The 27,124-nt window shown below is 38.8% G+C and overlaps 1 protein-coding gene across 1 annotated transcript in view; it reads right to left on the bottom strand.

Moving 5' to 3' along the window:
* Positions 1-562: 562 nt before the first annotated feature.
* LOC149445013 (putative cation-transporting ATPase 13A4) overlaps positions 563-27,124 on the bottom strand; it is a 77,590-nt gene continuing 51,028 nt past the window's right edge. The window contains exons 20-30 of the mRNA XM_089654307.1: positions 24,269-24,394; positions 23,847-23,926; positions 23,229-23,271; positions 21,097-21,206; positions 14,015-14,111; positions 13,827-13,899; positions 11,257-11,428; positions 9,892-10,109; positions 9,154-9,242; positions 7,844-7,924; positions 563-1,070 (exon numbers count right to left, since the gene is read on the bottom strand). Of these exons, the coding sequence (XP_089510433.1) occupies positions 849-1,070; positions 7,844-7,924; positions 9,154-9,242; positions 9,892-10,109; positions 11,257-11,428; positions 13,827-13,899; positions 14,015-14,111; positions 21,097-21,206; positions 23,229-23,271; positions 23,847-23,926; positions 24,269-24,394 (1,311 nt within the window). The 3' untranslated portion in view covers positions 563-848. The remainder of the gene's footprint in view (positions 1,071-7,843; positions 7,925-9,153; positions 9,243-9,891; positions 10,110-11,256; positions 11,429-13,826; positions 13,900-14,014; positions 14,112-21,096; positions 21,207-23,228; positions 23,272-23,846; positions 23,927-24,268; positions 24,395-27,124) is intronic.

Below are 27,124 nucleotides of genomic sequence, written 5' to 3'. Positions count from 1 at the left end.
TTCTAAAAAAACTGAGGAATGGCTGATGGAGGTGGGGTTATACAAGGGCTTCCGTAACAATTTTTCTATGCCAGTGTCCCAAATTTGTGAAGGTAGCAGTATAGCCAAATATCTAAGGATTTGCTATGTTCCTATGTCCCTCAATGGACTTTAAGAAAAAGATTTTATGGTAGGTTCAAAAATCCATATTTTCTTTTACAGGTCTGTAGTTAGACGGACCCTTAGCGCAAGATTCTCTCTTCCATACTACCTGCTTATAACCTATTGCTCTTATTATGCAAAACATTAATTTACCTCTTTTACACAAAGTTCCTATCTCTATTTTGAAAATTCTAGAACAATGATTTAAAAAGAAATCTGTTTGCAACATTTATTCAATGGGGCTGTCTACCCTTGTTTTTATAATAAGCAGTGATTTTACAATGTAATATATAACTTTAAACAATACATTTTCATCGCTTGTAAATGAATTAACAAGAAATATAAAGGTGGATTTAAAAAAGAAATGTATCTTTATTTCTTTCATATATCAGTATAAAACAATAATAAAAAAACAGTACATACTTGTTATACAGTGTATAACTAATCATTCTTTGTCCAGTTCTAAGAAAAAATGTAATATCTTACAATTTGTTTAATCTACAGTATTTTTAAGTATGCAATGGTGAGCATTTACTTACTGAAAGCTCAGACCACACAATGGTGTACATTGTGTGCTGAACTATGTTACAATTAGCATGGTTTGTATGTTTAACTGATTAATTTTGGGTCCTCTGAATATGAATTGTAGAGAACAAAAAAATAAATATATTAACGTAATAATCAAAATATTATCTTTTCCTCTTTTCCTACTTAACAAATTCATTGCTTTCAAATGCTGGATTACTATATGCTTGTGCTTTGTCATCTGAATGTCTGATAACTGGTTTTGTACAAAAAGTCTGGTTGATTGGAGGCCAGTTCTGGTCCATTTCCACTGCTCTGATTGTTTTCCTGTACTGACTCTTCGACTTGTATTTAAAGCATTTTTTCATTAGTAGCCAGAGTTTTCTGTTCTCTATTATACATTCCTAATGAAAACACATTAAAACAATTATGAAATGTATACATTTGGAAATGTATTATAAACTATCAGTAGTAAATAACAGCATAATAAGGAGACCATAGTATAATCATGCATATAAATTTGTCTAGATAACATTTATAGGCCATATTTTTAATGCTGTATTGCAAAGCAATGGCTTAAAGTGTTTTTAAAGCATCAAGGTTTTTTACCTTAATGCAATCTCTGCATTAAAACGGAGCTCCACCCAAAAGTGGAAGTTCCGCTTTAAGCCTCTGTTCTCCGCTCCTTATTAAGGATTGGCACCTTTGGGGAGCGGGTACCAGATTTTGACAGCTACCCGCTCCCACTTCTGCTGCAATCGCCTAGGCGATCAGAAGCCAAGTTGTCCTCCTCCCCACCCTCCCTATAGTCTTCTGGAACATGTGACAGGTCCCTGAAGATTACGGGGCCATTCACAAAGTGCAGTGCTTCTCGCACATGTGCAGTGGGCAGCTGGCTGTGAAGCCGCAAGCTGTCACAGCCAAGATGCCGACGGCAGGGAGAGAAGAGGGCCAGTGAAACCAGCAGTGGTGAAGGCACCGCTGGACCGAGGGACAGGTAAGTGTCTGCATTTTAAAAGTCAGCAGCTACAGTTTTTGTAGCTGCTGACATTTTTTTTTTTTTACGGTAGAACTCCGCTTTAAGGTAAAAAACCTTCAGTGTCTAGGATCCCTCCTCCTAGTCCCCTTATATTTAACTGAGCCCGATCTCCATCCAGCGCAGTTCACGAGAGCAGTGGCTCTCCCCTCTCTCTCCCTTCTCACTAGGTAAATTGATAGCTGCGGGGACATTTGCCCCTGCTGCGTTCAATCAAATCCTGTGACAAGGGAGCGGAGGGCAGGGCAAAGCCCTGCTGTTTGTATCTATGGAAGCAGACAGTGGGGCATGGGGGTGAGCCCACACGAATACCCCCCCCAGCAAGAGGCTTGCTGGAGGGGTACTCAAAGGGGTGAGGAGCCAAGAAGGAGGATCGGGGGCTGCTCTGTGCAAAACCATTACACAGAGCAGGTAAGTATAACATGTTTGTTATTTTAAAAAAAATTAACCTGTAATATCACTTTAACATTTAAAGAAAATTTAAACTACCACTAGATTATATATGGTTTACTAAAATAGTGTGTATAGCAAACAATGCTATTTTTTTTTAAACTGAAGTGTAGTTGAAAACATTTTTTTTAATATAGATTCAGTAACATTACTTGCCTCTAACAAAGTCTATCCCACATCATGATGATTGCTCATTTGTGTAGAAATGTTCCCTGCAGTGATAACAGGTCCCCTTCACAGTGCCGAACTTCTGGCGCTGAAGGCATTAATTTCCTTGAAGAAGTCTAGATGTCCGTCTGCCCCCTTCTGCCCTCGCCTTCATTCAGAAAATAGTTTTTTTTTCACAGATTGCAATACTTTTTGTGAATTGGCATCAGAGTTTCTTGTCAACTACCTCCTCCCAGTTGCAGAATGTGTTGCATCCGGTGAAAATGATAAAAGTACTTTCCTATATAGAGGAGAGGACAGGAAGGGGCAAATGACTATCAAGACCCATGCAGTGCCAGAAGTTCAGCCCTGTGTCGTGGACCTGTGGACCTGCAGTCTCCACCTGAGGTATATGTGATAGGGTGAAAACACAGTTGGGGGACAGCTATAACCCCCCCAAAAAGAAGCACCTTCCTGGCAGGATAACCAGGTATTAAAAAAAGTCAAAAGAACTTTTGGAGTTAAATGACCACATTAAAGCTTACAGGTGTTTGAGTTTAGATCTACTTTAACTCCTCTTCTGCTGTCATATCATTGATGTCCTTGTGATGGGAGTCGCTTTGGGTGGGGGGACCATGGAAACCAGCTCACTTTGGAGAGGTGGGGAGACCCCTGTCTCAGCTCCCCATATCCCTATTATATGTAAGTCACCCTGTGCCTGTTAGGGGTACAGGGTGATCTGTCCTAAAATGGTGTAGACAGGTCTAGGAGATAGGTGTGGTGGGAGTTGTGGATTGTTTGGTGTTGTGTGGCTGCATCCCATTGTTCTATTGTTTGTCTTGCTTGGGAGCAAACTATTATGGGATGTATGTGTTTATGTGTATTGGCTTGGTGGGGGATCTCTCCAGCAGCCTCCCTCCTTATGGGACTGTCTGCTGGTGTGAAGTTGGAATATCTGTGTCTCTTGTTACTAAATGTGGATTGCCCCACCCTGTGTCAGTATGCAGGGAGGGGAGGGTTGTCCCCTGAGTGTATATATCTAGTATCTGTGTTCAAATAAAGCAGTTTAACCTTTGGATTACTTCAAGACTGGTGTCGTCTAGTCTTGTTTGGTTGTTTGTGGTCGTTGTTCGGACGGGGAAGTGGTATTCTAACGGAATTACTCAGTGCAGGCTGGGTCGGTTCCGTTACAGACCTCTTAAAGGATAAGTTCACCTTCAGGAACCTTTTACATGTCCTACCTATTTTAGGGTGGAACATGTTCCCGCTCCTGCAGTGGCTTGGAGCCCTTCATGTGACAGCAGTACGGGGAGAAGCTATCCATACTAGCTGTCACTTTTTGAAAAGAACACAGCCGTGCAAGGCTCCGCCCACATGGTTGCGTCATTCATTCACAGAGTTCTGTGAATGAATAAACTGCAAGTCCTAACATCCTATGTGGTTGTCAGCTTGTAGTTCTCAATGAACTACCACGGTGCTGTTGAGTGCTGTGGTAGTTAATTGATTCTTCCTGTCATTCTGGAACTGCCTGTCCATAGAATCTATGGGCAGACAGCTCACTCTGACAGTCTGCAGGAAACCTGCATGGGACCAGTGATCTGCTGATCGCTGGTGCAAAGCTTTCCAGGCTCCTAAAAAAAATTGTAAATGCACATTTTTTACCTGCAAAAAATATTTGTATTATTTTTTTATAAATGATAAACCTATCCTTTTATCAGGGTACAGTTGTTCAAAGAATGAAGACAAATAGTACAATATAATCATCACAACAAGCTAATTTGGAGTTGGGTATTCCAGAGTTCTTTACTTTGTGCTTTAAGCACTAAATGTTTTGTTCTGACATGTAAGTGTCGAAGACTTCACCCTTTGGCACTTTATAACTAGTTACCTAGATACAAGGAAACTGGAGAACACCAATGGATACAAGCAATTTAGCACCTATTATGAAGATTAGGCAAAACAGTTTGAGGCATACATAATTTACATGTTTATGAAGTTTACGCAAGTGGTGAACATTGGAAATAGGCCAGTTACTACTGCCATGAATCATATAGGAGGTATGATACTAATATATCCTGTCAGAAAGGGTGTGACATGCCACAAATGCAGCAGGTCACATTATTACAAAACATTGTGTTCAGGGTACAAAGATTTCTTGTCATGCCACTGCTCATCATGGTTGGCAGTATCAATCTAAGGTTCTCCAAGGTAATGGTTCCTGAAAAAAAAATCTAGTAAGATCTAGACTTAGCTGTTTCAGCATTAAACCTGTTTTAAACCCCAAACCATAAATTGAATATATTGTAGCTTACCAATCATTAGACGTGGTGGCTGCATTAGTTTTCTTTTTTTAAGGCTTTTTCACCTGGTGATCTGGCCAGTGACACACCTCCTGTATTAGAAGGCCCTCTACTCTTGATAAAGGAGTACAGGGGCACATTTGGACAGCAGCATTGTCATTCTGGTGGTAAGGGGAATGTTATATGTACTAGCAGATTTACTGTAAATACAGTAACAAATTGAAGCCCAGCTCCAGCTAATACTTTATAATCAGTTACAGCAATTTTTTTTCCCTTTTGGGATAAAGGTTTTACAGCCTCTACCCTGGATGAAGGAGCACAGGGGAAACATTTGGACAGTAGCATTGTCAGTATGGTGGTGAAGGGAATGTTATATGTACTAGCAAATTTGTTTTCCTTTTGGGATGAAGGTTTTACATAATTAAATAAAAGCTGACCATTGTAAGCACCCCTGGCAGGGTTAAATGGTTTGTCTTATCCCAGTAACTGCTACATTTGCAAGAGAGCTTGCTCTTTTGAAAAACAACAGGATCACCAGATGAAAATAGAAGAAAGAAAGCCTACAAAAATGTAATTGAGAAATCACATCTAATAATTGGTAAGCTGCAGTATAATAAATGTTTGCGTTTGGGCTTAATACTGCTTTAAACTACAACTGCAGTGATGGTGTGGGCATATCCCTTCATATTAACACAGATATATGTGGAATTTCTATGCTGTTTCTATGTACAGCAAAAATGCAAACTTAAAGATGAATTCCAGGTATGGCACTTTTTACATAGTTACACGGATCCACTTTGGACCAATGTAAGTATGTATGTGCCATACCTGTGAGACCCCTGCGGACGTTGTAAATCATTGTGGTATGCACCACAACATGTCTCATTGCAAGCTCCATGCAGGAAACACTTTGTATTTTCCAAATGAATGCAAAGTGTTCTCTGATTGGATGAGGAGAAGAGGTGGGGTGGTGATATCACAATCTCCACCTGAGAGAATGCAAAGTACTCACTGAATGGCACCTATGCAGAGTGGGTGACCTCCTGTGTTTAGTAAGCAAGAGGGCAGTACCCAAAAGCTAGTGGCAATCAATGTAGGAGCAGTGCCTACAACAGTGATTTCTAGACACCAGGGGGCCCACAGGTATTACACATACATACCTACATTGGTCCAAACTGGACTAATGTAATAATGTAAAAAAGTGCCATACCTAACCTTCAGCTTTAAAGCAGGACTAATCCCACTCATCCTTTACAGCCAAGAAAGCTGCCACCTTGGCCTCTGTTTGATCTGCAGCAGCCATGGTGCTGCACGTGTGATCATTTATGACCAGCCATTTGATGGCTTGACAGTTCAGAGGAAAGCACAAACAACCATGACTGCTATCACTCACATCTTGCTTTGAACTTAACTATTTTTGCAAACAGGTAATTTAGTGCCAAATTATATGAGTCACAGATACATTCTCATAAAAGCAGCTCTTCACTTCTCATAATCATAACAATAAGCTAACAATAAAATGAAGCACATAATAATAAAAACATTTTGAATAAAAAAATGATACAAAGTATCTTCCACCAAAGTGTAGTAGAGTGAGAGGATAAAGTCTACCACATAGATCTTTTTTAGGGAGAGTCTCTATAATTCATATAGATTCACTCCAAGACCAACGTGTTCCTTAGGTGACAATCTCCCCATCAGACTGCACACTCACCAAATAATGGTGTTAATTAGGCACAACAATATCCTCCTCTTGGTCCCCCAATCACCACATATGAGGATCCGATGGTCCAGTTCATAAATATAAAGCACAAACAAGCCACATAGCGTAATTCCGTTTATAAACGTTATTGCATAATAGCTCCCTAAAACAACACTCACATAAGGATAAAAACAATTTGCATCAAATAAAGTAGTATAAGCACTGATCACCGCGTGTATTGGAGCGCTGGCATCTCACCACACTTCCGTGCACAGCCCACTGTTCCATTTCCGGGTAGGAGAGACAACATTACATCTGGTGAACTTGCTGACGTCATGTACGGTCATGCCCTGACGCATTTCGTCATTACGACTTCCTCCGAGGGTGTGATCATACATAGCAAGAGACGGCATTTTATAGTCTAACTTTAACCATTTATAAACACTTAATCTTTAATTCAAATGAACAGCTGCCCTCTAATGGATGAATATGCCTATAGCAGACTGGGATAGAGCCACCATCCCTTCTGTTACTATAGCCATAAAAAACATCCATTATTAACAGATTACATGCCATATAGAAATCCATACTAATAATAACATATTGAACTAAAAACCCAAATTATCACCTAACAATTAGGCTTATCTTTACTCAAAAGTTAGATGATAATTAAACATTAATAATCACTTATAAAGCAGTTCATATCCATCTCGATATTTAAACCTTTAGGCACTAGAGAATCAGTCATATAAATCCAGTTTGTCTCCCTTTTGGATAAATCTCTAACCCTATTTGACTCTCTCCATGAATGGGGAATAGTGTCTATACCCCAAAATTTCAAACCAGAGGGTCCTTATTATGATTTTTCCTAAAATGCATAGACATGCTATGATGTTTGTACCCTATCGAGATATTATAGAGATGCTATATGGCTCGTTTGTGCTTTATATTTATGAACTGGACCAATCGGATCCTCATATGTGGTGGAGATTGCGTGACCAAGAGGAGGATTTTGTTGTGCCTAATTAACACCATGATTTGGTGAGTGTGTAGTCTGATGGGGAGATTGTCACCTAAAGAACACACTGGTGTTGGAGTGAATCTATATTATAGAATTATAGAGACTTTCCCTAAAAAGATCCATGTGGTGGGCTTTAATCCTCTTTCCCTCTATTACACTTTGGTGGAAGATACTTTGTATATTTTTTTATTCAAACTTTTATTATTATGTGTTTCATTTTATTGTTAGCTTATTGTTATAATTATGAGAAGTGAAGCACTGTTTTTATGAGGATTTATCTGTGACTCATCATTTGTCTTGTTTGTATATTGAAAACAGCAGCTCATTGGGTCAATTATCTCAATATCTTGGTTCACCAGTACATAAGCGTGTAGTTTTTTCACTCATAGAGTGTAAATTGTCTATTTAAGGTAAATTGATGGGTTTATTTCTGTATTAAGTATATTTGTTATTATACTAACAATGATAGTGCAGAATCTTGTCTTTTCTAATCTGAATGGTGTCACATGTAGAATACTTACTTCAGCAAGGTATGAAACAATAATTGTAATTATTAATATGATGAGAATAGTGATTCTCCAAGACATTGGTATGCACACAAGCTGTAAAGGAAACAGATTTGAATATATTACCTATAATTTCAAATAAACAATAAAATGATCTCACACACATGACATTTCAGGGGAATTTAAAATTTCACCAACAGCGACAGCAACGCAAATGGTTTTTTTAGTAGAGCAGGGAAAGTTTTCATCCCTGTCTGGAAGACCAAATTTCACTTATTGCTTGTCTCAGTGTCAAAGGCATAGAACAAGAGAAAGAAATCTCACCAATCACACATAGCAATACAACTCGACAGATGTTCTTATCCTTTCTCCATCTGTTCAAAGCAAAATAATTTTTTTTTCCATCTGTATTTGAGTTTGAATGTGTAATTTGGGAAAAACTTTTATTTCAATTTTAGAAAAATTGTGGGAGGAAGAGAAGAGGAAAAGAGAAGACAGCTCCTGGTCTTGTACTAAACGACTGGCTTTTGATCACATGATCACTTTGATAGCCTGTGATTGCCCATCACAGTGATCAGCATTTATACAACCCACTCCGGTATTCTTTCTCCTCTTGAATGGAGAAAAAGATATGTTGAATTCTTTTCTCCTGAATAGAGGAGAAGTATGTTAAAGTAAAAAAAAAAAAAAGATAAAATAACTAGGTCAGCGTCAAAGTTAGGGTCAAAGATCAGGGTCAGTGTGTTTTAAGTCAGGTTAAAAAAGCAAAAAAAGAGCACTATTGTTTCTGGGCCCAACTATGAATGTAAGCAAAAAATAACATACAGATATGTGGCATCATTGCAATTGTCAGGAAAGGGAAAATGGTTTTGGTTTGTTCTTTGGTGGTGGTAGTAGCAAGAAATATACAGATAAAATTCCAAAAATTATCTTTTTTGCTATTTCCTTTGATAAAAAAATCAGGAGATATCTTTTACCATTTTCCACCAAATGAAATTCCTGGGAAAAAAATGTAGAATTCTCCTGGATACACTAAGTAGTTGTAATGATATGTATGGTTTTACTAACACAATATTCTGCCAGGATTTGTTTTTCTTGCTGTTTGGTGGGCTGCATCTCAGACAGCGGAATGCCACTACTGTGTTTAACAGCAGAAATATCTCACTGATGATGTTACTTACACACCAGTAAGACATCAGTATGCTTAAATACATTGCAAACTACCGGTAGCTGTCTGGGCACTTTATTTTATTGTCTAAAAACAAAATTACATACGCTGGAATTCCCTTCTAAAAATCTTCTGAAAAACAAGTTGGCTCACTTACCTCCATCACTTTATAGATACTGTGGATGTCAGCAAATAAAAGAAAAATACAGACACCAAGCTGGATTGTCAGCACAGCAGTAAATACATCTGTGGGGAAATAAGAGAAATATGTGAAAATGCATGTTTCATCCATCATAAGATCAAAACATATTTAAACTGTCCCCATAACCATGAAAGACTAACAAATACCATAACAGATTGAGGCAGCTCCAAGCCTGCAGTGTCAGTTTCCCAGGTTTACACTCTGTATTCAAGTGCTGGCAGAGATGGAGCACATCCCGCTATGATTAGGCACATTGGGCTCAATTAAAGAAGTCCTCTACGCTTAAACCAATGTGGGTGAAACATGTCAGAGGGGCATGGCCTATAGGCGGAGATTTGGGCTGAAGCCTGTCTTTCAAAAGGTAAATACCTTACACTGGATTTGAAGTGTGCGGAGGTACCCATGGCTGATTTTCTCTATATTTATGCCATGTGGACCACTTGTATGACTTGCATAACCTTTGATTATACCCTATCTTTCATTTGCAATATGTGTAATTAATTATGTAAGTTCTACTTGCCAAGCTGTACTACCACACTAGTCTGTATGTACACTATATTCATTAAAATAACTAATCTGTAATACAAAAATTGTATTACAAATCAGCAACTAAAAGAAAAAAAATCAGTTTTTTTTTATGAGTTTCTTACTTTAACACAGGCTTTTATTCATATAATATATTTAGTTACTTACAATTTGTATATATAGCTTGTCGAAATGGCTTGCCCTTGGAGAAGACAAATGCCACAATTATGCAGTGGATAGTAGTCAGTGGCCACAGTGTGGCTGTCTCGTAGCTCTCATGACTCATGTTCAGATCAAACCCTGTTTGAGTACTTGGGGTAAGTGGTGCAGTACTGTTAAAAAATGTGCTGGTGTTTGAGGTACTGGCATTTCCATAGATACATATTCTGAAAAGACAGGATAAATTTCCAGTTATACTATTCTAAGCTATACTGTATATAGTATATAAACTATACAGTATATAATATGAAGAGCGTATGTTGACTGAAACAGGAATTGTTAATGAAGGATGGAATGATTGAAGGGTCTGCCCCCCTTCATTCATAGATCATATTTTATTCATAGAAGCTGTGGTATGACTTCGACGAATGGAGGAGTTGGGCGGAAAGTGCGGGCATAGTCGGGTACTCTTGATGTCACATCAGAAGATTGTGGAGGCAGGAGAATAAATGGAGGAGGTATCATCACAAGGGACATATCCTAGTAATTGAACGTTGTGTCCCTTTTGCTGATTTTTATGTATTTTTTATTACTGCACTTAGGCTTTAAAGATGAAAAAAAACATGTTCTAGCTCATTTAAGATGGTAACATGAACATTTATGATAATGTACCTATAAAATACCCATTAACAACAAAAATATTTATTTTTACTGAATTCTATACTGGAAAAAATGACCACAAATACATGCTAAAATTTACACATTGTTTTGCACACAATTTGATCTGTCTACTCACCAGTTGTTATGCTTTCAGAAATTCTACATCGCTGTTTCTAATTTTTTTTTTTTCATCCATGAATCCCTTTCTAAAAGCTGATATGTACCAATTATCTCCTGTAGTTTGACTTGGGTACATTTGGCCTGGTTCACACCTTTGTGTCTTATGTGTATTTTGGAAAACACAAAATCAAAGGTATCATAAATGTATCTGTCCATTTCATTGGTAAAAATTAGGCATATCTGACTTTCTGTGCATTTTATGTGCTGTGATTCCCAATAGAATAAGGAAAATAAATGAAAATTTGCACACAGGGCACTTTAAAAAAAAACACACAAAACAACAAAGGCAGACACAGAAAGATGTGAAATAGGCTCTATTGTCTGTATTTAATTGTGAGTAAATGTTTGCAAAGAAAGCCATAATGTTTTTTTTTTTGTTTCCCAATTTACAAAGTTAATTGGGTCATTTTACAATGTAAGCTACAGTGTGTAAACATTTTAAACTGTTGTAAATTTAGTTTATCTGGCAGAAATAATCCTTGACCTGGTCAGGAGTGCCTTTTGGGGAAGCTGTACTGGTTGAGAAACTCTTACCTGCTAGGATGCTCAGAATACCATGTTTGTTGCTGGACAACAATAAATCCATAGACCTGAATGGCTGTAGTGACAATTACATGAATGACCACTGAGAACAAGAGCGGAGGTGACATAAGCTGAGCTGGAGGTCGGTATGGTGCTAGTTTCGGATATGCGTGGTTTAAACTCACTATTAAAAAAAACCAAACAAATATATACATATTATTTAGCAACAAAAAGATATGTTCTAGTAGTTATAAATGTCTTAACTAACTTTATTAAACTGTTCTGTAAAAATTCAACCAACAGTCATTTTTATATGAAATTTGATTAGGCTTCTGAGACAAATTGTCACTAGATGGCATTATTCATCCATTCTATGTTCTGGCATACAGTTATTGTTGACACTTCATAATGTATTTTAGGGACACTGAGAGCTACAATGTTCCCACAGCAGCCAACAGTTCTGGTGCCCATCCCTCTTTCACTGCCTAGTGTAAAATCTTATTTTAAATGTTCTTGCGTTATAACTGTCAAAGCAAGATAATTGGCCTTCACAGCAAATGCCATCAAACCTAATTATTTGGGCTTACAACGGTAATAAAATCAGAATGTCATAGTACACATTACTTATATATGGCAATCAGATAAAGAAAAAATTATATTGTGAACTATAATAAAGATTCTACTTAGCTGTTTGGCTATACCTGTGTTAATTGTAACAATTTGTTTGACTCTCTATAATTCTGGAGCATACGCAAGGCTATAGTCAGGGTCAAACAATGGCTGTACGCATGGACACATTTGGAGAGATGATCATTTTCCATCCTTCCCTTCGTGTACCTAAGTGGATATTGCCCCATACATGGGCTTTCTTTCTTCACGTTGTCTAAAACTAAATTTCCCTTAACTAGTCATTCAATATATGAGTAGTTTACAGATGAATTCCAGGCATTTTTGATTGTGTAGGATAGAGCTTGCAAGAGTTAGATCATTTGGGATTTTTAATGTTATGTTTCCACTAGATTCACCTTTATTTTCTGTCCCTGTCCCAGTGGCTACCAGAGCATTGCTGTGAGCTGCACTTAATCCTACCTTTCTCTGAAGTGCATTTTATTTCACTGAAAAATCTAACTAGGGCTGGTGACAACATCAATATCCACAATAGGGACACAGACAGCAATAAAACCCAAATAGAGGATCTAAGCCTGTCTCAACGTGATTATATAAATGTGATTCTGCACTTTTCCCTAGGGAGCATGCACGCAAGCCGCCGGCAGGCTGCTTCCGCTGTAACTACTCACAGCAGAAACTGATCTGCGGATGCTGGGCAATGCCTTAGCGGCTGTCGGCTTGTTGTTTCTGCGCTGTCGATCGTCGTGGTAAATCGTTGAAGCTTCCTATCAAAATATCTGCTTGCTGCATGCAGACCTGCATGCAATGCTTTCCAGGCTCCTTTGAACAACAATAATAAATGCACATTTTTTTACCTGCAAAAAAATGTGCATTTACTATTTTTGTCCAAAAGGTGAACTGGTCCTTTAACTCCTTCCTAGCCAGTGTCATTAGTACAGTGTCAGTGCATATTTTTAGTCCTGGTCATTGTATTAGTGTCACTGGTTCCCACAAAGTGTCAGTTTGTGTCCAATTGTCTACCGCAATATCGCAATCCTGCAATAAGTTGCTAATCACTGCCATTCCAAGTATAAAATAAATAAATAAAAATTCTAGTATATATACCATAGTTTGGAAACCAATCAATATTTACTGATTGGGATTTTTGTAACCAAAATATGTACCAGAATACATATTGGTTTAAATTTATTAAGAAATGCTATCTTTTATTTTTTTTTATTGGATATGATTTATAGAAAAAATTAAAAAACATAGTTTTTTTTTCAAAATTGTCTTTTTGTTTATAGCACAGAAAATAAAAAACGCAGTGATGATCAATTACCACCAAAAGAAAGCTCTTTTTGTGGGAAAAAATTACATAAATTTTATTTGGGTACAGCTTTGCATGACCGCCAATTGTCAGTGCCATAGCGCAAAAAATGGCCTGGTCATTAGGCGGGGTAAATCTTCCGGAGGGCAAGTGGTTGATATAAAATAGCCAAAGAACCATTTTAACATCTAGACCAGGGGTCTCCAAACTTTCTAAGCAAAGGGCCAGCTTACTGTCCTTCAGGCTGTAGAGAAGGCTGGACTGTGGCCAGTGGAAGTAGAAAATGCACCAGCGTCGGTTGGCATAAACAGTGCCCAATCATTGGGAGGAAGAAGGCCCAATTGATAGTATCAATGGATAGAATAGTGCCGTCTATGGTGTCAGCAGGAGGAATGGTGTCCAATCATTGGTGTTAGTTTGTGGAATAGTGCCCCAAGAGCCAGATAAAGGCAAGAAAAGGGCCACATTTAGCCCCCTGCCACAGTTTGAAGACCACTTATCTAGACTATCCTACAGTTACTTGCAAACAATTGATATTAACAGGTTAAGCCCATTCTGATTTTTTCTCTTGCAAACTTTGCTAGTTTCTGAATATTAGATATGGATATAGCTTGTGTGGATATATAAATGTATTTTTTCTTACTTGTTAAGCAGACTACAATGGTTACAGCCACATCTTGGACAAGAAGCTGATAGTTTGACAAGATGTTCACTTGCTAAAAAAGGGAAAGAAGTGCTATAGCTATCATAGGGTATAATTCAATTAAAGCTGGTATATACAGTAACCTACAGCAAACAATCAGGCAAAAAAAATACGTAAAAAGAATTTACCCAGTATAGCAGCAATAAACAAACAAACTGGATCATGGCATAAAGAGTCATGTATTTAAAGACGCAGAAAGATGTGACCAGCGCAGCTCTCCCTTCCCTGTGAAGGAAGACACAAGAAATGATTATTCGCTATGACACAGCCATTCATACACACTGGGGAGAAGGACACCCATAGACATGAGCTAAGCATTGCATAATCCAGGCCACACCATGACATACTGCAAAATATATTGGTGGGAAAGCATATTTCTAAATGATTGCTAAGACTGCCAAGATAAATGGTAAAATGGGCCCTGTGAGTACTGTTTACTGTATTACCATGCATAGTTGTGAAAGAGGTTTCACCAAGAAGTAGTTTTGGTGGTCAAATCTGTCAAACACCACCTTATCTCTATGGCTAGCTTGTTTTACAGAAACAGGTAGAAAACATTATCTGTCAAATCACGCAAGTAATACACACAATGTAGCAACTCCGTTGTTCACTTCACATATTCTGGCTGACACCTAAATTTTCCCTAGGATTAATATTATTATTATACAAGATTTATACAGTATAACACCAACAGTTTGCATAGTGCTTTTCAATATAAAGAGAGACAGTACAGTTACAATACAATTCAATACAAGAGGATTAAGAGGGCCTGCTTATGAGAGCCTAGTCTAATAGAGAGTCGATGCAATATCAGCATTCTCCCCAGGAGAAGTGTATTTTATAATCGCTGCTGGCCCAGAGAACTGACTGTCTGCACTATGGATACATTTTGAATAAAAGCTGCAGGTTTTAGTGGAAGAATGAATGCATTTCACCCTTCTTCTACTTTTTTTGCTGATTGAGAAAATGATATGTGTTGCCTATAGTCAGGCCAGTTATTTTTTAGGCTGCACCACAAATATAAAAGCTAAGATTGATTGTTGCTATACACTTTGCTTTCACACCTTCACTGTATTGCCTCAACGTTTATTTGATGTTTCATGTACTTACAAATATATGTGGTTTTTAGCCATTTCTATGACACTATGATTAAAGTTTTACTAAACCCCAGATCCTGCATTCACTATATCTGGTCTCCCACAGTACACACAACATGGAAATGCAATTATTTTAGTAAATATAAACTGCTTAATACCTTTTCTCACCAGTAGTATATAGCAGTCTTGTGACTTCTATCAGTGTCCACCAGAGCACTAGTTAATCTTGTAAGAGGAGTTTTAATCCTCTGACTGTCCTATGAGACTGCATGACCCCTGACCTTCTGTCTGGACAGTGCTGATTGGACCTGCATTGATCACATGCACCCTCCCAAAGAAAAAACGCTCTAGCAATACACACTAAACTGAGCATGTGTAGAGTGACTCCTAGAGCTCTGTACTATCAGCAGATGAATTGGGGACAGTAGAAGAAGGGGAGGATCAGAGAAGATAGAGAAAACGGGATCAAACAGCCTTTTTACACAATGCAGAGGATTAACCCCTTAGGTTCCACAGTGAGTATAACAAGCATTCTTTACTGCATATACAGACTGATTTTACTGTTGTTTAGTAACACTTTGAAGAACAGAACTGAGTATTTTTGAAAGTTTGACCAACAAAATATATTTAGTCACATAAATATATTTAGTTACCCAAAGAAGTTAGCGGTGGATTGATTATTTTTGTAGAAAGAGGCTGGAGTTGGATTTTAATTATTTCAAACTGCAATGTGTTTACAGTGTAATGTACATTTTTGGATAAATAGCTGGCCATGTGACCCATGTCTGCAAGTGAAAGTGTAACTAAAGGCAATTTTGTTTTTGTTTTGGATAGAGAGGGATTAGAATACCTGTCGGGTTTTTATTGTTGACTGTCCCCTTTAGGAGATTCACCTTCTATTTGTCCTGTTTACTGTTATGACAAAAAATATAAAAGAGACTTCCAATTTTTTGTTTCTTAACAGAACAGAAAAATGGAGACAGTAGTTCTGGTAACCCTGGTGATGACCAAGGATCCTCTCACTTTGGAGAGACTTCCTCTCATTTCCTGCTTTGGTTATGGGATAGAAGGACAGGAAGTGAAGGGAAATAACCCCAATGGGGCACATATGCAAATAAAAAACATACAGGGATTATAACTCTCCCCTTATCCAAAATAAAAAAGAAAATGTTTTGCCTTTAGCTTAGATATCTGCTCACTTTCAAAACTCATCAGTTTCTTCCTTACTGGCTCAGGGTATGAGAAGTGCAGGCTACTTTTCACACAATGACTCACCTTCCTGAGCCAGCTTTGCCTTGGTTGACCACAAAGAATGTTCCTTTTCTTTGATACCTAACAGAATCAGCAAATCAGTCACTTAGGTGGAGAAGAAGATGAGCATCGGCATAGTCCTGCGTGCACCAGTAGATGGTGAAGTTACCCAGTCATGGGAGATGCCTAGTTAAAGCTTGTATTGTTTAATTTCAGTGGCAACCATTGTTCAGAAGTAAAAGCTCTATAGGATTGGATTTTGGACACCCACCTCTGACCAATAATGCTAGGTAGGTGTAAATAGGGGTTTATAGGCCATCTACAACTGACGGAACCCTCTGAGTACTTTTCTACGAAGGTAGGTTTCAGTTACATCTTTGACTGGATAATAAGGAAATAAAGAAACATGTATCATGGGCTGTTTTTGCACTGACACATGTAAATATTTGTAAATGCATGTAAACTGATGTTAATGTGTATTAATGCATATTAATACCGGTAAGAAAATATTAACTCATTTATAAACTGAGGTTACAGAACATTTTGTTTTCTAATCTCTTCAGTATGCTTCTGCATGCCAAGGACAACTACTCTCCTGTGACTAAAGCCTTAAGAAAGTAAACAAAATAAGCTTTCATATGCTTTCTAGGACAGGACATCTTTTTCCACAGTATAGGCAAGGAGGGGAGAGCCAGGGGGATTAATTTACTAACAGAGTACACATTACCCACTATCCCCCAGCCGGCCAGTTGCTGAAATTGTGCCACCAAGAAATATATTCTAGGATGTGGAACAGCCAGCCCCCCTTTATCCTTTGCATATTGTAAACTCAGTAGCCTAATTCTAGCCTGTTGTCTTTTCCAAATTAAAGTGATTCTAAAGGCTTATTTTTTTTAAAGAAAAAATAACAACCATGTCTATACTTACCTGCTGTGTGCAGTGGTTTTGCACAGAGCAGCCCGGATTTTCCTCTTCTCAGGTCCTCCGCCGGCGCTCCTGGCCTCTCCCTCCTGTTGGGTGCCCAGTTTGCTATAGAGGCACCTGCTGCTCCGCATGTCCATTCAGACACAGAGCCACAGCTTGGCCCCACCCCCTCTCTCTTCTCGCACATCACTTGATACACAGGGGGCTTAGGTGAGTATTAGGGGTGGCTGGGGGGAATGCTGCACAGAAAAGGTTTTTACCTTCGTGCATAGAATGCATGAAGGTAAAAAACTTTGAGTCATTAGAACCACTTTAAGTCCCTGAATTGGGAATCTATGTGAGAAAACCATCTCTTTGGTATCCAGGTAGGGGAATTACGAAAGATGTATAAGAGCTGTGGGGCCCAGATCATTTTTTATTAATATTAAGTTAACTCTCCCTACCATAGACGGGGAAATAACTCCAGCTTTTACATTCCATCCTATGTTTGTCCAAAAGGGGAGCTAAGTTTAATGAAAGGTATTGGGCAGGGTCAGGAGAAATCACCACCCCCAGATATTTAAAAGAAGAAACAATTAGAATCTGTTGAGCATCATCAGGTAAGGCAACTAAGGGGTCTAAAGGCACGAGAGCAGATTTGTTCCAATTATTGGAGAAACTGGAAAAATCCCCAAATCTGTTAATGAGTGACATCAGAGATTGCAAGCAGTTATTAGTGTCTATCAAATATAGTAAGGTGTCATCAGCATAGAGGGATATCTTTTTTCCAGTGTCTTTCCCACAAAATCCAACAATGTCAGTATTATTATTATTTATTATTATACAGTATTTATAAAGCGCCAATGGTTCGCTCAGCGCTGTACATTACAAAGGGTGACAGAACATGTGACAGAACAATACCAATACAATGCAAAACATAAGGGGATCGAGGGCCCTGCTCTTTTGAGCTTACAATCTAGGAGGGAGGATATAGTGGTACAGGAGGAGATAGCTGTGGGGGATGGAGTGGTAGGAAGAGTGGAGGAGGTCGGCAGGTTAGCAGGGGGTGGGGTAGGCTTCCCTGAAGAGGTGGGTTTTCAGGGTGCGCCTAAAGGAGAGGAGAGTAGGTGATAATCTGATGGGTTGGAGCAGGGAGTTCCAGAGGATGGGTGACACCCTGGAGAAGTCCTGGAGGTGAGCATGGGAGGAGGAGACCAGGGAACTAGAGAGAAGGAGGTCTTGTGAGGAGCAGAGTGTGCGTGCTGGGCGGTACTTGGATATTAGGTCAGTGATGTAGTACGGGGAAGTATGGTGGACGGCTTTGTACATCAGTGTTAGGATTTTGAATTTGATCCGTTGCGCAATCGGAAGCCAGTGGAGGGATTGGCAGAGGGGGGTGGTGGAGATGGAGCGGTTGGTAAGGTGAATGAGTCTGGCAGTTGTATTCAGGATCGACTGAAGTGGGGATAGCCAGCGGCGAGGCAGGCCAGTGAGGAGGGAGTTGCAGTAGTCGAGTCATGATATGATGAGGGAGTGGATGAGCTGTTTAGTGGTTTCTGGACCATGATGGCCAGGGTTTCCACTGCCAGGTCAAAAAGCTGGGGCAACAAAGGGCACCCCTGCTGAGTGCCCCTGTGCATTGTGAGAGCCATGATTTTCCAAAGCAATGAACCAAACCACAGGTCAGGTGCAATGTTTTGGCCAATCACAGCGCAATGCACTCTGAATGCCATGATTTGCCAAAATCATGGTGGCAAAAATGGTTCCATCATCAATCAAAACATCCAGTGTTTTCCTGATGATGCCGACTTGTTAAAAGAAAAAAAAAATCCGCCACAATATGACAAGTCTGATAGGTTGTCTTAGGAGGAAGATTGGTGTCCTCAACTTACTACTGAATGTTGCTGGAGTATCCCACAGTTACCTGCCCCTATTCCAGTTCTAATTCTTAATAAAGCATCAAAAGAATACAGCTAGACTGTTTACTGAGTTGGATGAGTGTCAGTTGCTGTGTGCCTGGCTGCCTCAGCACTGAATAAGAGTGATCTGGGCAAAATTTCGTTGGCCCTTGTGGGGAGCACTAGGATATCTTCATAGATCATTCTCCTTTCCATTGCTGCTGATCATTACTTCTGTTTGCATAAATAAGCTACTGCATTTGCTTCTATGGCAATCATAATCTGTACTGCACAGCACAGTGCATCTCACTATGTACATTCACTTTCTAGGTGCATTCGAGCACATGAAGGTTGAAAGTACACACTAACATTTTCAAGAGAAAGAAAAACATACACAAGCGCTCAAGTTGGTAAGCCTCCCAGGACCACAGTAACAGTCACTTGTTGGGGTGCAGCCCTCTAAATATTGGAGAATCTTGATGGCACTGGAAGAAAGCATCCTCGTGCATTACCATGATAAAAAGGAATTTTGTTGTCATGTTGTCATTTTAAATAAATTCCTTTTTATCATGGTAATACACGAGGAGCGTGCGCCCCTTCTTTGTTTTCTTCCAACACACTAACATTTACCTAAAAGCAGCACTGACACATCCCCCAGCTGAAGGGGTCTATAAACTAGTTCCTGGAGCCTTTAGAATCTACAGACATATGTTGTTTCATAGAAATATCATGACCAATTACAAAATAAAGAAAAACAATGGTAATCAATAAAACAGCTTTAAAAAAATTAGACATATAGGGGTTTATTTACTAAAGCTGGAGAGTCCAAAATCAGACTCCCTTCTGCATAGAAACCAATCAGCTTCCAGGTTTCATTGCCAAAGCTTCATTGAACAAGCTGAGGTTAGAAGCTGATTGGTTTCTATGCAGAAGGGAGTCTGATTTTGGACTCTCCAGCTTTAGTAAATAAACCCCATAATGTCTTTCTGGAAAAGTGTTTTTTTTATTTTACAATGATAGCTTAAAGGGCACTTTATTAGGAAGGAAGCAAAGCTTTATTAATGGGTTGTCTATCATGTATGAGTCTCCACTGGAAGATTTGTCCTCATTCCCTGTCCTACCTATGAGCAGTGTAATATAACAAAACTGTAGACTTCAATACCACAGCTTAAAGGTCCAGACACAACTTTTTTCTAACAAAGATGAGGGGGGCAATTGAAAAGATTCCAATGCATTCTGGGGGTCCAAAAGTGGGCATTTCATCAGGGTTTGGGATTAAAAACAATATAAATCTACTAGAAGTCAAATGGACCTTTAATGGCATTTATTCCAGTGTGATTACAAGCATTATATGCAGTTCATTTCTAGTCCTTTTATGCTGTTTTCAATCTCAAGCTTTCATGACGAGGGTGGTTTTAGACCCCCGTAACAAACAGGATGGTCTTTCAATTTCCCCCCTCATCTTCAATCTCAAGCCCTGGTGAAGAGGATGGTTTTGAAGTCTCAAAAATCACTGGACACTCTTGGTTGTCTTTCTCCTACTTATTAGAAGTTGTTTCTGGACCTTTTAGTAGTGGTGTGGCACAATTTACATTGTTGTTACATTACACTATGGACAATGGAGATCCTCTGGGGTGAAGACACTGCTCCCCAGGAACCAGATCAGCTACATCAACATCAATACCTTAAGGTAAAATAACAATACCAAAAAAATAACCTCATGGACCCAGCACTACTTTTCCACTTTCCTTACCAACTTACAAGCAGGGAACTGCGTTGTGCTGAATTTCCAGTGTCCCCTCCCTGGAGGGTAATTTCCAGAATTTTCAATAAAGAATTCAATAGAAGCTGGTGACAGTGTCACTGGTTGCCTTATGGATCCTCTATTGCAACATTTACAGTATTTATACAATGTGCTATAAAGAGGAAGATCAGTTGATGAGAGTATTCTGGCTGTTAACGTAACACATGAAGTTAGGGGCATAGAGAGTAACAAAATCTTACTGGGAATTTAACACAATAATGAAACTATATAAATAAATGAAGTGTTTCTCATCCTACTTGATTAGTTCTGGGATACATCCTATGTTTGGAGTGCGGGAAGTAAACGGTGAGGCAACAGAAGCTTCTTGCTCAGACAGTGAAATGCCAGCATGAGCCACTTTTAGAGCCTGGAATGTAAAGGTAATTATTAATGATTTGTTAGAAACATTGTGGAAAACCCGCGTATAATTAAAGCCTAAACAAAAGTAGACAATACCAATACAAAGGAATACAGAAGAATGACAATTTAAATACCAAGTGGAAGCAGATCCTGTGATCTCATTTTAGGATGACCATAAACAAACAACTATGGTCATTATGCAATTTCCCAAATTGACTGGCAAACAACTATAATTGCATCAATTCATTTTCCTTCATTTGTTGATTCTTGTTGCCTAATTCTGGGTTATTTAAGTAAATGTAAATTCACTTACGTTCACTTAAATGATCCAGAATTAGGCAACAAGTATTGTTCTGTATTTTGTTCATTTAGTAGGGAGGAAACTTAATGTGGAACTGCACTGCATCTGAGCACCACGAACCAAACATGCTGTTTAATTCATTGTTAATATTTAAAGCAATCTCAGCCATCCAACCATGTCTCCATGCTTTATTTTGCTGAGAATTGATTTTGAAAAACACCCCCTTGTATGTCTGGCAGTGGCCATCTTGAGAAAGGGCAGTTGATTCATGTAGCATTTACATTCTGGAATCCATCTGCCCTTAGATCAGGCATTGGCTGAGCTGAGAACCCTCCCTCCCTCCTGAAGGCTCCTAGGATGTTTGACATAATTTGCCTAGACATAGAAACCAGGAAGTAACTGAAGAAATGTAAAAAAATGTTTAAAACAAGTAAATATAATATACTTTCCTATCTATTTACTAATGCTAGCAGCATAAGGATTAAAAAATAATCAATGTTGATTGAGAGAGTGAAGTTCAACTTTAAGATATCTGATGTTACTTATGTGAACACAGCAGGGGAGTCTCAAATTGTCTAAAGTGTGTAGCTTTGCATGCATGTTTAAATGAGTTCATAATGTTCTTGTGGTGCTTTTTGTCACATTTGCAGTGCATTGGCAGTGTATTTTTAGGCTTTTTTTTTTACTGAATTCCATTGACGTGCATTTGTGGCGTGCTCTTGTGCATGTATATGCTTTATGTGCACTGTGGTACATATACATGTGGTAAAATGCAGCATATTGTACTTTTTTAAACGCACAAAAAACTCCCACAATGCATCTGGTGTAAATGTGCCCTAAACTTGCTCCCTCTTTTTAAGGCTCATTTATACTAGATGCAGTTGAATACATTTTTAACCTCCTTAGCGGTATTCCCGAGTGTAACATTTCAGTACCAAGAGCGGTAACCCCGAGCTACACTCGGGAATACCATGTGGCACTGCTCCGGCATTTGTTCTTCCCTTACCTTACCCAGCGCTCCCACGATGTGTCCCCTGCAGCGTCCCCGGCCATCTCCTCCGGCCGATGCCGGCATCCGGCTTCTGTGTCCTGTCCCTGTGACGTCGGGACGTACGGGCGCCGCCGCCGCCGGTGGCGGGAAATTTAAAAATTTTAAAAAATGTCATTTTTTTATTACATTCATTTTGGTGGTAAATTATAATTTATGATTTTGTGTTTCAAATTTTATCATACCCGGGATGTTTACTAGACTCTTGTTCGGACAGATTTCAGTGAGTTTTTCCTAAAAATTACAGGCCTACAATTAAAAAAATACATATTTCCATGCAAAATAATGGTACCGCTTTCAGCACCAAAAATCTGAAATAATCATACCGCCAGGGAGGTTAAATGCAGGTTGAATTCATATGCAAGAAAAATGAATGTGTTTCAATAAGCCTAGTTTACATTTGTTTACATTGTGGTGCTTTCACATGCATTCTAAAAAAAGTACAGGATGCTCAATTGTATTCACACATAAATGTACTTGTACTATGTGAATACCTCACAAATGCATGTAAATAATGGCAAGGCACACATCCCAGATGCACCCCAAACACACTGCAAACATGCCACAATCTCAATACAAATGCATTTAAACGTGCATGCGGAACTATTCTGGTAACAGAGAGTGTGGTGTACATGAGCCATAAAACATTCACAGAAAAGGAAACAATTATTAATACTTACTCCGCAATCATTGGCTCCATCACCACACATGCACACATAGTAGCTGTTGAGATTGACAAAGTCAAAGTTAATGTCTGTTTATATAAAGCAATTTCAGACAGCAATTAAAAGCTTTTAGTGAGTTCATTCTATGAAGCAAACAAAGCAACTGTACTAAAGTTAGAAATGTACTCAGTTTTCCATTATCTGAGTTTATATAAGCCACTGCAGCCATAATCCTGAGAGCACCTCTGAGGGTGACTGGGGGTGTACTTCCTGAGCTTTGTAACATTATTTTGTCTTCCTTATTCCTCAATCATATTAAATTTGCAGAGTTGGTTAAAACTGAACCTGTTCAGTATGTAAACGCACGTACGTTAACATGCATTAACATGCTTCATATTAGGGAAGCCAGTTCAAGAGCAACCTGAAAAGCACACCTAATTTTTTTCATGTTTTTTTAAATTTGTCCTTACAATGGTGACACAGCATTCCTGCTTGCTAGAAAAAGAAGTTAAGGATCCTAGTCCTTTTCAAACACAAAAATGTTTTAAATACAGTATATTAAATCGTCAGCTGTGTTATACTTTTTTGCCAATAAGCTCTATAAATAAACATGTAAAATGCTACAAAACGTACTCTAGTTTTTGGAATTCTTCTATTAGACTGGATTTTTGTCCAGGCGACATTCTCGCAAAAACAGCCCCATTCACGAGAAGCTGCAAAAAAGCAAAAATGGTATACATGTATATGTATGTATGTATTTTTCTGTTCTGTCATTCACAGTAGGTATCATGAATCACTGACTATATCTCTGACTCAAACGTCTGAGTCAGGCTGACAGAGGAGTCGGTGGAAGATGGAGAGCTGAGGAGACTGTCAGTGCCTGAGAGGGGACTCCTAGATCGAGGGGGGGGGGGGTGCAGCCTCCAGGTTGGGCTTGGCAGGCTCTGGAGGACACATTCAGCAGTAATGAGTGAATGGGATTGAGACCTGGAGCAGCAGGATCCAAGGTCAAAATATGTAGCAAAGGCTTATCATTGTCCACAAAAAAAACTTACTTTTGGTAGCAAACTCTGAAAATGCTGCAAGACAACATGGTATGTCCTTCCACTCATGGCAAAATGATAGTCGCCCTGTGCTTCCTCTAAAATTGTTCGTCCTTCAATATTAATATTTAATGACATCTGGACAACAGAGAGTTACAAAATATTAAATGCAGAGAATAGCTCTATGCCTAAACCTTTAATGGTGTTGTTTTTTATTCACAACACCCTAGATTTCCACTGGTTTCATAGTAAGCTAATAGTATTGGCATCTTAAAGGAAATTTATAGCATCTATGTGTATAGTTTTGTAAAGTTTAACGAACTAAGATTTTTTTTTCATTTTTCTGATTGTTAGATACATATGGTATATAGTATATGAGTAGTTCACATTTACTCTTTCCAGTCATCAGGTCGAGCTCTAAGCTTCTGTTCATGTTTACTAGACTAATCTTAATGGCTTCCCTGAAAAAATACTGTTTTTATAAAAATGAATTGTTAAAGCTCAAATTACACACAAAGCTTAATGAGAAGAGATATTCACTCTGCTACCTCATCCCTGCTGTGTTCCTATGCAGCCCTATGAAAATACAGTTAGGTAGCAAGAGTAGCACAAAGGGAGCAGATACTGCTGGACTGGTGTTTAGAAATCCTACAAACCATACCAGAATTTGGGGACCACTCTGTATTAAATGCTTAGTTCTAAATAAGAATTGCAAAGAAATAACAAAAAATGTGTAGACTGTGCAGCAAAATAGCCACTAAACTATGACAGCACCTACATAATAGCAACTAAATTTACTCTACCTACATCAGGGCTATGCTGAAAAGTTTGTGTTGACCTATTTATATGAATTGTAAATCATTAAGGCCATTGAACTATTATTGAGGACATGTTCAAGTGAGGGTGTAAGGTCTAAAAACACTTTAGTAAATAATTGTCTCTTTTAAAAAAAAAAAAACATGTTTGCAATGCAAGCAGTATGCCTGTCTAGTACAGAGGGAAATCTATCACTGAAATTAGATGATTAATAGGAATGCACAAGTTATATATTTAATGAGGTTGTAAAAAAGACTAATGTATGTTTGGTTCAACCACCAGTTCATTATACTACATAACAAACAATTTACTACTCAAGGGTGAAATACAAATAATTGTCACCTTAAAAAACGTTTTCTGGTACCACCTGGCCAAACTCTACAACACTCTTCCCAACATGTCACCCATCCTCAGCAAGTAACAGCATTTCTACATCTCTATTAATATACCACATCACATACTACTATACACACAATATAGTACATCCTTTCTCTTCCCCACGTTAACCAACGTTCCCAACCAGATTGCACTCATTACACAGCCAATCATCACTTGATAAGGGAAATGCAAAAGAAGATAAAATTAGCTCACTAGAATATACCATAAATCTGGTTAATTTAGATTATACCAGTGCTTTGTTTCTTTGTGCACAGATATTTGTTTGTAATGTGTATTCCATATATTGCAATATTCTCCTCTCTGTGGCTCTGTGAAGGGACTGGATTCCCTTGAACTTTTGCTTGGCATCACCATTAAGGCTTGCTTACAAATATTGTTTATTACAGGTACTTATATAGCTCCATAAATGTATGCAGCACTTTTACATATTTATATATACATACATATATATATATATATATTATATTGCCAAAAGTATTGGGTCGCCTGCCTTTACAAGCACATACATTTTAATGGCATCCCAGTCTTAGTCTGTAGGGTTCAATATTGTATTGGCTCACCCTTTGTAGCAATAATAGCTTCAAATATTGTGGGAAGGCTGTCCACAAGGTTTAGAAGTGTGTCTATGAGAATATTTGACCATTCTTCCAGAATCTCATTTGTGAGGTCAGGCACTGATGTAGAACGAGAAGGCCTGGCTCGCAGTCTCTGCTCTAATTCATCCCAAAGGTGTTCTGTCGGGTTGAGGTCAGGACTCTGTATAGGCCAGTCAAGTTCCTCCAACTTAAACCTGCTCATCCATGACTTTATAGACCTTGCTTTGTGCACTGGTGCACAGCTTTATTGGAACAAGAAGGGGCCATCCCCAAACTGTTCCCACAAAGTTGGGAACATAAAATTGTCCAAAATGTCTTGGTATTCTGACGCCTTAGGAGTTCCCTTCACTGGAACTAAGGGGCCAAGCCCAACCCCTGAAAAACAACCCCACACCATAATCCCCCTCCACCAAACTTTACACTTGGCACAATGTAGCCAGGCAAGTACCGTTCTCCTGGCCATGGCCAAACCCAGACACATCCGTCAGATTGCCAGACGGACAAGTGTGATTCGTCACTCCAGAGAGCACATCTCTAGTGCTCTAGAGTCCAGTGGCAGCATACTTTACACCACTGCATCCGACACTTTGCATTGCACTTGGTGATGTAAGCCTTGGATGCAGCTGCTCGGCCATGGAAACCCATTCCATGAAGCTCTCTACGCACTGTTGTTGTGCTAATCTGAAGGCCATATGAAGTTTGGAGGTCTTTAGCTATTGACTCTGCAGACAGTTGGTGACTTCTGCGCACTGTGCGCTTCAGCATGCGCTGACCCCGCTCTGTCATTTTATGTGGCCTACCACTTCATAGCTGAGTTGCTGTTGTTCCCAGTTGCTTCCACTTTGTTATAATACCACTAACAGTTGACTGTGGAATATTTAGTAGCAAGGAAATTTCACGGATGGACTTATTGCACAGGTGACAACTTATCATGATACCACACTTAAATTCACTAAGTTCCTGAGAGAGATCCATTCCTTTTTTAAAAATGTTTATAGAAGCAGTCTGCATGCCTAGGTGCTTGATTTTATACACCTGTAGCCATGGAGGTGATTGG

The sequence above is a fragment of the Staurois parvus genome, unplaced genomic scaffold (genome assembly GCF_062004578.1).
Source record: "Staurois parvus isolate SC_StPar_1 unplaced genomic scaffold, SC_StPar_1.0 ptg000750l, whole genome shotgun sequence".
NCBI classification, from domain to species: domain Eukaryota; kingdom Metazoa; phylum Chordata; class Amphibia; order Anura; family Ranidae; genus Staurois; species Staurois parvus.
Note: the sequence above shows the minus strand (reverse complement) of the source record. Positions and strands in the feature narration are given on the sequence as shown.